General features: G+C 39.7%; 1 protein-coding gene across 1 annotated transcript in view; it reads right to left on the bottom strand.

Moving 5' to 3' along the window:
- Nucleotides 1-14,859, bottom strand: part of mamo (maternal gene required for meiosis) — a 180,624-nt gene that overhangs the window by 86,897 nt on the left and 78,868 nt on the right. Inside the window, exons 3-6 of the mRNA XM_017610313.1 lie at nt 8,055-8,246; nt 7,632-7,893; nt 6,257-7,407; nt 6,043-6,174 (exon numbers count right to left, since the gene is read on the bottom strand). Of these exons, the coding sequence (XP_017465802.1) occupies nt 6,043-6,174; nt 6,257-7,407; nt 7,632-7,893; nt 8,055-8,246 (1,737 nt within the window). The remainder of the gene's footprint in view (nt 1-6,042; nt 6,175-6,256; nt 7,408-7,631; nt 7,894-8,054; nt 8,247-14,859) is intronic.

Genomic DNA, 14,859 nt, shown 5'->3' with positions numbered 1-14,859 from the left:
TACAAGACAAAATTATTAAGTATGTACATCGGAATGAAAACTAAGGTACAATATTATTGGCAGAATACGGAGACAGTGGACAAGAAAAAGTCTTTACTTCAGAAAAATCAATAAGGTCAACAAAGTAGCTGAACGAAGACCTGTTTGCGAGAGAGTTACTTACAAATTTAAGTCAATTTGGACCAAACAGAAAGGCCTGGGAGTAAATCCAGGCTAAACTGATCTGTTGATTTTCACTAGGAAGTACCAGATCCCCTCACTGCAGCTCCCTGATATTGGCAGAATGATAGCGTAGTTAGGGGAATCTCCCAAATACTTAAGCCTAGCACGGAGCTGAGCTTGTTAGGAAAGCAGCGGTAGCCCGCCACAACTGTAAGCTTGAATGCACAACTCTTTCGGAATCAATGTGCGTCCCACTCATTATTTGCCAAAGGAGGTAATTGGAAAACAATTCACAGGGTGCACCGTTTTGAAGTTGTGGGAATTACCAAGTTGGAGAGTTTCTCAGGATGTCCACACCGTAATTTCAAAGAATATTGACCTACCGTAATTGGACTACTGCGCACCGAGTTAAGCTTTCCAAAGAGGTATAAAACCTATATTCCAGATAGAGAAATTTGGAAAAGTGTGCTCCTGAAGAATGTAGGTCATTCCACTTCTAAAGCAGAGTAGAGAGTGGACGATGGAGTTTTCTTAGGACAGTTGGTCTTGATAAATCACTTCGCCAACCCGTACACTGTAGCGTCTTTCAAGCTGAACAACATTTTCATCTACTCAGCAGCCAGATTCCAACATTTGCTATCGCAAATTTTGATCGCCAAAAATCTCAAAAAGAAAAAGCAGACGCGCCTAACAGCATGCAGCAAGTAGCTAAATTACCCTCTAACTTTCAGATTCGGCTGATTACACATTTCATTTGTTACTTTTCCATGTTGTATATTTTTAGGCCCCACTGCTTTTCATGTAGAGAATTCTGGCGATGAAAATTTAGCATAGCGATTACCAGAATTCCACTGCAGGTAGTTAACTCGGTAACAGAAGTTTGCTTGTTACTTGTTATAAGTGTCGGGACTCCCGAACATACAGGTCAACGAGAAGTCCGACGAACTTGCAAGGAGGGGACTGATGTGCTCCACTTTCGTAGTTCTGCAAGGGTTTAGGCATGCCGCTTGCTACTGCAATGCCACTCGCATAAGCTAGCATAACGAATTTTGCAGAAGCTGCAGAGATGAAGAAAATTTAACCAACTAAGATAAGAATTCGGGCCTAGGTATGGTGGTATGGTCATTTCAGCATAACTTAACCTTAGCTACTCGAGGGAGAAAAAATACGGAGATGTGTAGCAATTATACCCGTGTAGAAAACGAGTAATTTTAGCATTCAGTTTGAGAATCTTCTACGTGTAAAAAACTAATAAAATAAATAATTTAAGAAGCATTCTTATTTCCTGTAGACTGAACGATATATTTATATTCACTATTTGCTATGTTTATAAGGAGCAAACAGTGCCACTGAAGGGGGTATTTAGGGTAACTGACATAACTTCCACGGACTTAACTTCCATAGGACCGTGGAAGTTATCTTAATTTCCACAAAATTCAGACATAATTTCCATGGGAGTTATGTCATGACAAACTTTCCATAAAACTTTACGAAAATCTCATGGAAGTTATGTCATGACTTCACTTCCACAATAATTAGTTGGGAGCGCTAGTAATTACTATTTAAGAACAAAAACCAATTACGGTTTCAGTTCAACGATGAAAATGTTTTAATTTAGTTCATTTATATGATTTTAGCTACATACATATGTATACTGCATATTTACTGCATATTTTGAAGGATTGTGACAGAATTCGCATTATATTAAAATTTCGCATGGATTTATTTAACAGTTTATACTGATTTTGAGATTTCCAGAATTTGGAATGCCGTGAGTTAAAAGCGAAATAAAACGTAAGAAATTCGCGTTAATCGGAAAACGTTTTCCCAATGCAGCATTGTAGCTAGAAAACCGACAATTCATTTAGCATATCCTAACAATACAGCACCAGAAGAACCTGATATGTAAGTCATAAAAGTTCCACTCACCGGTTATAACCAATAGCTTCAAAAATATTCAAAAACTGGCTGTATTAATGTAAAACAATTGAAATTCATCGCATGTGTAACCAAAATCTTATATCCGTCCATTATTTTTTCTAGTGAAGATAATCCCATATAGATCGTCTTGGATTTCGGAACATTGGTCATGTTTTCGGTGGAAGTTATGTCCGTGGAAGATATTTATTGTATTTATTGGTTTATTTTCATTGGCTATAGTTTTTTAATAACTTTTAAGATATTTAAAAATAATTTTTGGCGGTTAGGGCTCGATATATATTGAAGTTATATCTAATGGTATATTATTTGGGAACGAATGCTCCGACGAGGAGTGGTTTAATAAAACCACTAACCGTGGGCGCTATGAACTACGTGCGTGGTAAGATTATGACGAGGCGCTAAAGTGCTGAAAACGATAGTACACTTTCTTAACCGTTGGATTGGCAAGTGGGCCTTCTTAGGCCTATTTTGGGTTTAAGCATTCAAAATTATCTCGTTTGTTACATACTAACAAAAATGTTTATTGCCGAATGTAGGTGTCACCTTAAAAATGTAAAAGGCAATTGTAAAAATACTTTTAACCCAGGGGAGAACGACGAAATTTTTTGATTGCTTGTAAGATGGTACATTCCAATGTTGCCCTTTTAGTCCTTTGGGGCTAGATTTAGCTACCACATACTTTTTTTGGCTACATAAATTCAAAATTGCCCCTAGCCCTTTTTTTTAACCCTTTGGAGAGTTTATTTATACTTGGCATGAAAAAGTTCTATATACTTAATTTTATTTCATTTTTTCATTTATGTTTTGTAGAAGGTTTAGTTCTCGATATTGCAGCTGTGAATTAAAAAAAAAAACACAATGTTTAACAAAATGATAGAAAAATTATGAAATTTCGGTTCTAATCATTTCGATCTTTCCTCGACCTCATTTGTAAAGAAATAAATATTGTACCAACATGCTGGTAAGTTATATGATTCGAGCCTGATGGTACAATCACTTGATGGAGCCAGCAAGCTGGTGTCGTATATTTCCCTTTTACATATACAAAAAGGTTTTTGGTTGGATAAAATATTAGCTTTTTTCCAGAGTTCATTGATTTTCTATACCATTATTTATTGAAAATGTTTGCGTGTATACTTATATATATATATCTAAGTAAAAATTTTTAGCTACCATTTTAGCCACCACGACTTTTTTAGCTCCTTTTTAACCCTTTTTTTAAAGTTATTTGGCTACCACTAAAAATGATTCGCGGCAACACTGGTACGTTCTAATATATAGGGCTCATCATAACTCTACAACACTCACATATTGATAAGCTTGGACACATTTTTTCATTATTCTTTAATTATAATTATTTGTTTATCGAAGTATATTCGGTGAGTTTTTTATATGGAGAAGATGAGATTGACAAAAATCAACAACAAGTCTCATCTACTTCAGACTTGTACTTTATTATACTAAAATTGAATGGGCTTCTAAACTGCATACTCAAAATATTACAAAGAAATCTTATTAAAAACCCCGATTTTTATGTTGCACGAAGATTGAAACTTGGATTTGTTCGGTTTTTGATAAAGAATAAACTATATTTTTATAAACAAATAATTCAAATTAAAAAATAATAAAATAATTAGTCATGGTCTATATGTGAGTGTCGTATAGTTATGATAAGCACAATACATCTATGTTTCAATTGCCAAAGTAATTTACTACACTCAGCACTCGCTTCTCTTGAATTTACAGAAATGGCGTTATTTGAATATACATATATGCCTATATTTATATAAATTAGAGAACATTTTAAATCATAATACCTGCTTAAAAATATGCTAGTACAATATACAGTATATGTACATATAAAAAAATACCTTAGCGCTTTGAACTTTGCTCTAAAATACATATTATAGATAAAGAAATAGTTAAAAATTTCATATCATTAGTATATAAATATTTATGTTTTTAGATTTCCAATTATTATTATTACATACAATTTTTTAATTTTTATGGTTTAACTTTTTCGCAGAATTTTCGCCTTTGCGTTGATTTTTCAATAGTTTGCATGCAAAACTAATATAAATTTTAGTAGAATTTCAAATAGCGGACAAACCAAAAAAAAAAATTCGGCAGGAAAAAAAGTTAATGAAATGGAGGGCAGGAAACTAACGATATGTAAGTGTGTATGTATGTGCATCAGGGTAGTCTAAAATGCTGTTTCCCATGTACATATTTCTTATGGGGAAAAATAATTTGTTTACGTAGAAAATCAATTTCCTTGAAAATCAATTAATTTTCAATTGGCAAACTCTGTATCTCCTCAGCAGACTTCAAAGAGTAGATGATACAAAATTCTTTATTTAAACACTTTTACATTAATAATTTTCTATTGGTCCAACAAAAACCCCAAAAAAATTCAATCGGACACCCACCCCAATGTGCATACATACATATGTGGTAGTTAAAAGGAGGGGAGGATGTAAAGGTAAAGGGTGTGGAACTAAGTCAATATGACTCGCATATGTATGTCGAAATGGATAATTTAATAAAATTTACAAAAAAGAGGCGAAAAGTATGAGGATAAATGAAAATTCCTAAAACAACAACAATACAAATAAAACAAGGACAATTTCATACGAGTATTTATGTGGAAATGTATGCGTTCGAGTATGAGTTTGTTTGCACTTTTCACATAGAAAGCGTCAAAAAATTGAGCACACGGAAACATGCGACATTTATGAAATCAAATTCAAAATTAAAATGAAAATCAAAATCACAATCAGTAACAGTATGGACTAACACAAAAAGGAAAATTCGAAAAATTGCACAAAACTTAATAAATAAAAATAAAATGAAAAATCGGCGACAGAAATAGCGAGAAGAGCTAGGCGAGGTTGGAAAGCGGGGAAAGTTTGCGCACGCTTGTGTGTGTGTGTGCGTTTTTGTGTGTTGGGGTAAATAAATGGCGGCCAAGTGGGAAATAACTAAAATAGTACGCTACGCTGCAGGCGTGCACAAACGTCGGGTGTATATTTATTTATTTACTTTTTTGATGTTCGTATTATTTATTTAGCAATTTTTGATATGGCAAACATGCAACACTGGCAAGCATAAAATGTCAACTGAAAATTTATATGCGAAGCAAAAATTAGTTGGGGTGTAAAATTTAGCGGAAATGTAAAGGGAAATTTGAATCGTGGAAATGTCGCGCAAAATTTTCGGTTTTCGGGCAATTTAATTTATTTTTTCGGAACTTTTCCGGTAGTGAGCTGTTCACTAATTTTTTTATTATCCAATTTCTAAGCAGAAAATTTCCAAATTGTTTTTGTACGCTTAAAGCGACTACATAATATTGTTAGGATACAGTTTTTTGTTTGGTTTTCAATTAAATTTATGACTGCAATTCTCACATGGGTTGGGTGGAGGCTATAAATCAAATGTTTGTTTGTATGTGCTTTATTTGTTGTAACTAAAAAATTGTTTGCATTTTAAGCATGGTCGCTTTTAAAATTTTGGGTCGAAATTATTTTTCAGCGACAGCAAATGTTAAACGAAAAATCGCCATTGAAATCAAAATTTGTAATAGGCAAAAAAAAAACAGATATGAACCGAAGTAGTGATCATAAAAAATGTTAAAAACGTGATGTTTTAACGTAGATACATATGCAGCAGGTAAACAAATTCATAGACAAAGAACACGACGAAGAGCAAAAAATATATTTAAATATACTTATATTGCATAATATTTGTGGTATTTTTTTTTTTTGATGTAGTAGTAGTTAAGTAGTAAGTAATGTAACGGTATCATTTGAGTTTGAAAATCGAAATCGAACAGGAGTGAAAACGTCAACAAAAGAAAAACTAAACACTTTTTTATCTGTTTTTTTTTTTTTCATGAATGGAATAAGAAAGGACAAGCCGTAAAGGGTTTGGCGCACTTACCGATTCGTGTGTGGTGAGACGATAATCCAAATCACCGCCTAAACCGCCGCCCGCCGACGCCGAGCGCGGCTGATGCATATGCCGACTGTTGCTGTTGTCATCCTCGCTGCAATCGATCTCCTTCTTAAGCGACTGTGCGTAAAATATTGAAATTGAAAATAAAATAAAATTATAAAATAATAATATTCGCCACCCACTACCCGTCAAAACTCACCAATGGCACCGACTGCACCGGTCCCAATCCAGACGTGCCCGCCAGCGGTTCACTGCCCGCCGCCGCTGCTGCTGCTGCTGCCGCCGCCGCTGCCGATGCGCTAGGACTCATTCCAGCGCCCGTCGAAGTCGACGGCATACCGCAAACGCCACTACTGCTAGGTCGCTCACCAGCCGCGCTCACGCACTCACGTGGACTACGCGAAGTTGCACGATGTTGCTGCTGCTGGTGTGTGAGATCCGACGCGAGTATAAGTCCACCGCAGGACGAGCTTGTTGCTGCGGCTGGTGTGGAACGTGCCGACTCGGGATCACCGCCACCACCGCCGCTGCCACCACCGAGTGGTGAGGGCAACGCCAGCGAAGCCGCTGAATGGCTAATGGCTGCGCCGATTTTCATATTCAAGCCCATGGCGTCGTTCGAACTATTGTCTTCTATATCTTCATCCAGTTCCATTTCCTCGTCATAGCTATCGGGTTCTTCGATCTTCTCCACCACGCCTAGCGTGAGTCCGATGTTACCGCTCACGTCTAGCACGCTGCAGGAGGCGGGTCGCACGGGCGGTGAATCAAGCGCTCTCATGCTGCTGCCGCCGCCGCCGCCGCCACCCTCATCGTCATCTTCATCATCCGAGTCGTCATGTCGCCGGGACTTGCCTTCGCCATTGCCGTTATTTTGGTGAGACGACGCCTGCGCGCTGCCGCTCCCGCTAACACCACCGCTGCTGGTCGCTGCATGCTTATTATTGCTGTTGTTATTTTTACTTATGGCATGCGCCGTCACATCGCGTTCATCGCTCGTGACAGCAGTTGGGCCACTTTCCACACCAACAATACTGGTTTCGCCGCTTCGGCCCTGATAGAGATCAAGCGGCAGCGGTGATGAGTCGCGTTCGGGAGACATTTGTTGACGCTTAGACGGTGGTGCCGCAGACGGACTACCGCCGCCGCGTTCACCGCTAGCGTCACGTTTTTGCGCTGTGGATGCCGTTGTTGCGGTACCGGCCGCGCCGGCTGCTGTTGACGTTGACGTCGTTGTTGAGGAGGCAGACGCTGTGGCAGCTTGCTGTTGTTGCTGAGTTGCCGCTGCAACGGCCGCTGCGGCAGCAGCGACAACTGCAGCTGCGGTGCTGACTGGCGTCGTTGTAGCTGGTGCTGCTGCTGATGTCGTCGAGGCTGAAGTGGCGGTAATAGAGGCTGAGGCAGATGATGAAGCGCCGGCGGCGGAGGCTGTTGATGTGGCTAAGTTTGCGGCTGAGGTGGCTATCGATGTGGTGGACCCGCCCGTTAACGCAGTATCGACGGGGCTGTCACAGGTGCTTTTGCTAGGCTGCGAGTGCGGTCTCAAGCGATCCGGTTCACGTTCTGGCTCNCTGCTGCTGCTGATGTCGTCGAGGCTGAAGTGGCGGTAATAGAGGCTGAGGCAGATGATGAAGCGCCGGCGGCGGAGGCTGCTGATGTGGCTAAGTTTGCGGCTGAGGTGGCTATCGATGTGGTGGACCCGCCCGCTAACGCAGTATCGACGGGGCTGTCACAGGTGCTCTTGCTAGGCTGCGAGTGCGGTCTCAAGCGATCCGGTTCACGTTCTGGCTCTCTGAGTGTTGTGTTCTGATTGGTCATCTCTGCTAAGCCCTTAACCTAAGTATAGGCGAAAAAATATATTAAAGTTAAAGTTGGTGAAGGATGTCAAATATGTAAATAATAAAATGGTAGGTAACAAATTTACGTAGTTGACTAATCCTCAGATATTTGATGCTCGAACTCTAATTACGTGCATTTTCATGAATATGCAAACTTACTTTTAACGACTCGGCCGTTTTGAGCAAAGCCGACAACTGACAATATTGCACGTTAACTTCGCCTTTGTACATGAATTCGACTAATGTTTTCAGTTCGGCTAAGCGGACGTCTTTCAATATCACAATTGGATGTTTTTCGGGGTGGTCCAGAAAAAGGCTCTGGAAATATGAAGAACAGGCCGAGAGGACCACCTGAAAGTTAATGAAAAAAAAGGATTTATTAGATTAAATGTAATGAGGTTGAAAACAAACAAAAAAAAAAAACAAATATCTTAAAAGTATGTAATTTGCGAAAACTATTCTGCGATATAGATTTTTATCAAATACTTAACAATTGACATTTATTTCAAAAATTCTCCTGTAATACTCTGCATAAAATCTCGTATGAGGAGCTGGCCAAAGACCCATATTAGACTTTGTGGCTATTAGTACGCCCTACAAAAGTGCCTTTATGTCAAATGACATTAATTCCAATGACATTATTGCATGTCACCGGAAAAACACACCCTCCTTAACTGCATAGCATACCCTTTTAACGTGAAGAGCGCTGGGGATGGTCTCTGCCCACACCAGTACTCTTACCGTTGTCTGCAGACACCTAACGACTCAAAAGTTCATCTCACTGACACTCCTAGAGTTATCTAGAGCCACAAGTCGATCCATAAGCTCATCTATTGGCTCTCACCGATACTCTCACCGCTGACTACAGCTACCGGCTCTCACGATGCATCCACCGGCTTTCCAATACCGACACCAGCTGCAGTCACCTATGAGAGTCTCCGGCACCGACACTAGCCAGAGCTGCTCACCGTCTCCGTCCCGCCATCATCGCTCTTCAATCTCTTATAAATACAATGAAGAAAAGAACATAGAAAACTAACCGTTAAAAAACAGTACCGGCGAACGGCGAATTTTCAGTAGAGCGCCGACGTCGGCAACTTTCGCCCAAAAATTTCGCTCAGTTAAACACAACTACGACAACAATGAAATCAGCTGCTTATGAATAGGTACAATTAAAACTTTTACAAACAACAAGATTATTAATTTTTAACAAAAACTAATATAGTATTTTTCAATTTCGATTCAAAAACCTGAGAATATTTAGCATATGCCTACAATGAATCGTATTTTGCCGCTGCCGGCAGCGATGACAATGGAAGTAAGTCTATCGTCGCGAACGACTATCGGGCGAACTTCGTGGTGTGTCTTTGGTTGTGCGTGTTATCATATACGTCAGTGTGTTTTAATTTCTACAGCGAACATTCGCAGCTAAAAATTCGCCGTTCGCTGCCATTGTGTTTCAACGATAAGAAGGTGCATACTAGGTACTTAGTCGTTTAGGCGCGACAATGCAAAGGAAGCTCGGTCTAGTCTGATGCATTTTCTGGACAATGCTGCTGAAGTCAGAAGAACTGACCAGCATCAACGAACCTCTGAAGCAATGTCATAAGTCGGCGGTGTACAGAGGTCAGCCCGCTGGGAAAATACAAGTGACATTCAATCACCACTCGAACTCATTTCTCCCAAATAAAACCAAATCCAGATTGGGTTTTGAGTGCATAGAGAAACTCAACATTGTAGTTGTCTCTGGACCAAAAGTGCGTAGAATAAACTGAAGTGCTTTCACGATAGGCCTCACCCACAACAGGACCACACTATATACGTCTGTATGTATCAGTGCATTTATGTATGTATGTTTGTACCACTTGTACAAGAAAGACTTTATTGTTGTTAGCCCACCTTGGCGGCAACACACAGAATGTGTTCGTACATTTCTGCAGGCTTCAACACGTTTCTTTCCTCACAAAATTTATAATTTTTGCTCTTATTTTACAAAGCTTGGTGAAAACTAAGGAGTGTGGCTGTGGCTTGTAAAATATTCGATGATATTTTATGATATGCGAATGAGAATGGCAAGAATTATGAATGTACATATCTACAAGCACTTTTCTAAAAGTAGAAACCACAAAACAAAAAAAATCCGAAATGCCGCATCGAGCACCAACAACTTGTGGACAGTTATAGTGCGGCTCGTGCACCATACAGTGGGTTTGGAAAATTTGTTGCCGCCCGCAGCCGCTAGGGCCGTGTGGCGAAGGCGTTAACAGCGATGCCGCGCATGCGCACAATCGTACAATTGTAAAATATGCAACAATTTGTAGCAAGAATGGCGAGAACTTGCAAAGTTGAATGCGTTTGCAAGCACTGGCGTTTAACTTGTTCTGTTTATTGGTGGAGCGCAAAAAAAAAATATATATAGAAAACAAACTGCATAATAAAACTGCAAACTGCAGATAAAACTACAATAGCAGTTAAGGCATTACAAGAACAATGCTGGCTGTTGCCGTGCATTTTCTTATGTAAAAGAAAATCGCTTTTGGACATTTTCTGCACAAGTATCATTTCTCGCACTACGCCAAAAAATTTTCGCTTGTACTGCTTACTTGCGCTCGACTTGCACATTTGCTATGCTCCCCTCTTTCACACACCCATACCCCCGTCAGCTGCGTTGACTTTTATGTGCGCATGCGCAACGCATTCGGCCAAATTAAAACTCACCACAATACCTGGTCACAATCGGGCAGGCGGCTGGCAACGGCGCAGCACAACAAACAGCTTCAGCGCCTTGGGGTAGGCAATGATATGCGATGCATATATCGTGCGCACTTGCGGCCTACAAAACTGTGCACCTAATGCCTTGGCGAACACACTGCCACCATCATCTATGCCTTACGTTAGTAGGTAGTATCTACTAGGTACTCTGAACCGCTTTGCTTCGCTTTAATGCGTATGCGTTCGCTTGGCAACTCATAAATTGCGTTGGTGCCGCACACATTTTTGTTGCTGTTGTTGTTGTGGTTGCAGCTTTTTCGCGCAGGCGCTAACGATTTGTTGAGGTTGTAAATAAACGAAATTGTTGCGCGTGGCGGGAAATTGAAAAACGTATGTATGCTCCTCGGCAACAACAAATTGCATTGCTACACCAAATAAAAGCACCAAAAAAAAAAGAATGTGAATAGCAATATTTTAACGCAATCGCAATTGTAATAGCAGTAACAATAACAATAACAACAACATAAAAATAAAAAATTGCTATGTGCATTTTGAAATTTATTCCCTCATATTTGCTAATGCGTTTTCTGTGGCTATATAGTACCCACGTATGAATGTATGTATGTATGTACGTACCCATGTATGTTACGTGCATATTTTTTGTTTAGGCCATTTGCTGTGACCACAGCGCGCACATTAGGGAAATTTCAATTAGCCCAAAAGAGCGTCCCGAAGCGTATCTAAGTTGGTGGTGCGAGTGAAAGTGGGCCAATTGCATTTGTGATTTTGATATTTATGTGATTGCGTGGTGAGATTGGCGAAATTTATATGTACATGGCATAAATGCATTTGGGTATGATTTTATTTTCACACGGAACTAAGGTCGGGCAAGGGTGAAGATAGATAGATAGATAGTTGGTTGGGTATGGCACTGCGACCAGTANTGTCGGGCAAGGGTGAAGATGGATAGATAGTTGGTTGGGTATGGCACTGCGACCAGTAGGTCTATTGTGCCCCCAGGGGCAAGGGTGAAAGTGGCGATGAGGAATGTTTGCTTTTGGAATTTTAGCTTATATACGATGGAAGTTTCTATATGGCAAGAGTCGCAAAAAGTTATTTGGATAATGCGCAATTTCGTATGGATTAGTAAAGTCGAAAAGCTCTCTCCGTCCATCGTTGTTATAGAGCAGGAAGAGATTTTTTCCTGTACGAATCTATACGACCAAAAAACATCCAACAGGATAAGCTTTTTAAAGCTTTCTATAGACTTTATGCAGATCATAAAATCTCTTTCTGATCGTCACGGTAGGTATAAAGTAGAGACGACCGAAACTAAGAGGCTATCAGAGCTTTTTTACCTATTTCGATTATGCGTATGCGCATAGTACTATGAATATATACTAATACTATGAATATATGAAGCATAGTATGAAATAGAGCATAGGTCGTCATTGAGATAGACCAGGGTTGGCCAGCAAGAGCTTTCATTTTGTGCCTGTCGTATATAAATTTTACAGAGAGCTTTTAAAAGCTTTGGCACGCGTGCCTATGAAGTGGCCAACTTTGACATAGACACACGCATAAGGGTACGTTCACACAGAAAGCGGGGCCTAGCCGAGCGAAGCCGTTCGTTCCATAGCCGTAGCTATATGAAAGTGTTCATACAGCAAGCTTTTTCATAAGCTGAAAACAAAGCAGTTATTTATTGATTTAGAATTTTCTATTTATTTTTTCAGCTTCATGACGCTGCTGCAAACAAAATAGCAAAATATTCAAATAAATACGAATTCTACAATTAATCTTTTGAATAGAATACGGCCTTGCTTCGCTCGGCGTCGCTAGACTTTCTGTGTGAATGCGCGACAGAATAAGTTTTTAAGCTTTCTGTAGATTTTGCACCGACTACGACCGCCAGAGCTTTATTATAGAATACATGTTCATATTAAATCTATACAAATCATTAGAAAGCTTCTACTGCAGGCTACGTTTTGGTCGTGAGTGTCTCCATCACTGGGATGACAGATGTTATCATTCGCCTGGAATACATAATCAAATATGCATATGAGTGCAACTAAGTAGGGATGAAGTCAAGAATACACACGTTAGTGTTTGGAAGGTCGAGAATACAGACGAAACGGTAAAATATATGGGAAGCTTTCAAAAGCACCGCAGACAATAAAATCTATAGAAAGGTTCAAAATAGTATCTTCTTATTTGTGGCCTTGTAACAATTATACTCAACAGATTTATTAAGCATGAGGCCGTTTTAGTGGAAATTGTTGTGGAAAAATAATATGAAAGCTTTAAAAAGTATTGTACACGTATAAGACGGCGTTCATCATCAAAAACCGTATTCTTTCGAAAAGCTTAAAAACATATTATAGCTCTTATATGTACGCGCATAGAGTATAAGCTCTCTTTTATATGGATGAATACTAACAGCTCTCTCTGCATATCAGTGGTGCAGCCCACGAACAGAGCTTTTCTAAGTTTTTTTATATATTTTATATTTACGCGCAAATGCTAAAAGCTCTCTCTGGGAAATAATAAATTAAAGATACGGCGTAGAGAATCAGAAGGGGGAGCTAATCGCGCAGCACTCACCCTCTCGTTGTGGGTTTAACAATTTACAAGTTTTCGCGCACTTTACCACGCGTACTTAATAGCATTATGTGGTATAGTATTGCTACATTTACGCCATTAAAACACTTTTTTATTCTACCCAGAGCTAAAGTTTTTCAGATTGTGTATCCGAATACTCGCAGATCCGGTATCCCTTAAACGTAGCGCTCAAGCAAAGGATTTTTAGACTTTCTATAAACGCGCTTATGACAAAAGCAGCCGCGTCCAAAATAAATCTTGTTTGAGAAGCATTTGAAAGCTCTCCAGAGATTTTATATGAACGCGTGCAGAGTAAAAATTTCCTCTGGTCAACACTGATCTATAATTAAAGCATTGTACCGTTACTCAAGATATACTGAATGTAAAGAATTACAATTAACGCATCTAGAGTAATTAAGGCGAGTTGTAGATCATCAAAAGACTTGAAATATTTTATTCTTCATTAAATGTGCCAAGGCATATTTTAAATTTACGAATTCCTCAAAGCAGTGCATTGCTTCCTCTTTCCCTGATGAATCCAAAATAAAATTTAAGCAAAAAGTACGCGGATTCTTCACCGTAATGCTTTATGATAAGCTGTCAATGCGAGTTTGCTCTACAATTTATTAAAAATCCAATCTTACTGGCGATTTCCGCCTTCTTACCGCAGCCAACAGCCAGATCCAGTAACTAAAGCAACGCACTGTGAAGTCGGTTTTAAGAACTAACCAGTACACAAAAAGCTCTTGAAGATGCACCTCAGGCATTTACTTGGCATTAAATTCTCGCTCGTATTTAGATTGTTGTCACAGCGTCAGCGCGGGAAGAGCAACGAAATAAGTACACGATGCCACGCTGCGATTCCGGTTCTAGTATTTTGATTCGTGTTTACGCCTTTTACCAATTGCTTGCGGCTATTTGTGCCGATCAAAAGAGAGAAATGCACTTTTTAGTGGGAGTGGCCGCAAGCGGTTAAGCTGGATGAGCCAACATTTGGCGGCAGTTGAGGCCGCGGCGGTTGTGGTTGTAGCGGCGGCGACGCGTTATTACAATTCTAACGTTACTATTAGCAAAATCGAATTTCCTGATTGCGCGACGATCGCAAATGGAGTATGAAACATTAGTTGGCATTGGCATTTGGTGGCAGGCAGCAAATCATTATTCGATAGTGTGTGCAGAAATTGCAAACAGGCAACACTTAATTGATCGCGCTCTTAATAACGAGACGTTGACGCCCCCAAAGCTAATGAACGCCACTGGCCGCAAGTAAATGTTAGTTGTTGTTGTTGTCGTTTCCAACGGCCAAAAGCTAAGCTGAACTCGAATGAATCTCAAAATGCATTCGGACAGCAGTGAAGGCAAATATGTTGCGTGCACGAAAAACAAATGAACAAGAGGAGGCCAAAAGCAAAGCCGATCAGTCGAGTTGGTTGAGTTGGCTGTGGCAAATTGGCAAACATAAATTTAAAGAGTTGCTGCCACAACTCCCATTCAATTAGAAACTGAGCGCGCAATAAAGCGAATAGTGGATAGAGGTTAATAGAGAGAGAGAGAGAGAGGAGGATCGGGGAAAAATAGCAAGAACTAACTGGAAAATAGTGACAGATAAAAGACAGAAAAAAATGCGAAATAAATTTTACAAAATCACAGA

This window comes from Rhagoletis zephyria, unplaced genomic scaffold (genome assembly GCF_001687245.7).
Source record: "Rhagoletis zephyria isolate East Lansing unplaced genomic scaffold, Rhagoletis_zephyria_1.1 Rzeph_scaffold_00300, whole genome shotgun sequence".
NCBI classification, from domain to species: domain Eukaryota; kingdom Metazoa; phylum Arthropoda; class Insecta; order Diptera; family Tephritidae; genus Rhagoletis; species Rhagoletis zephyria.
This window is presented reverse-complemented; position numbering and strand designations above follow the sequence as displayed.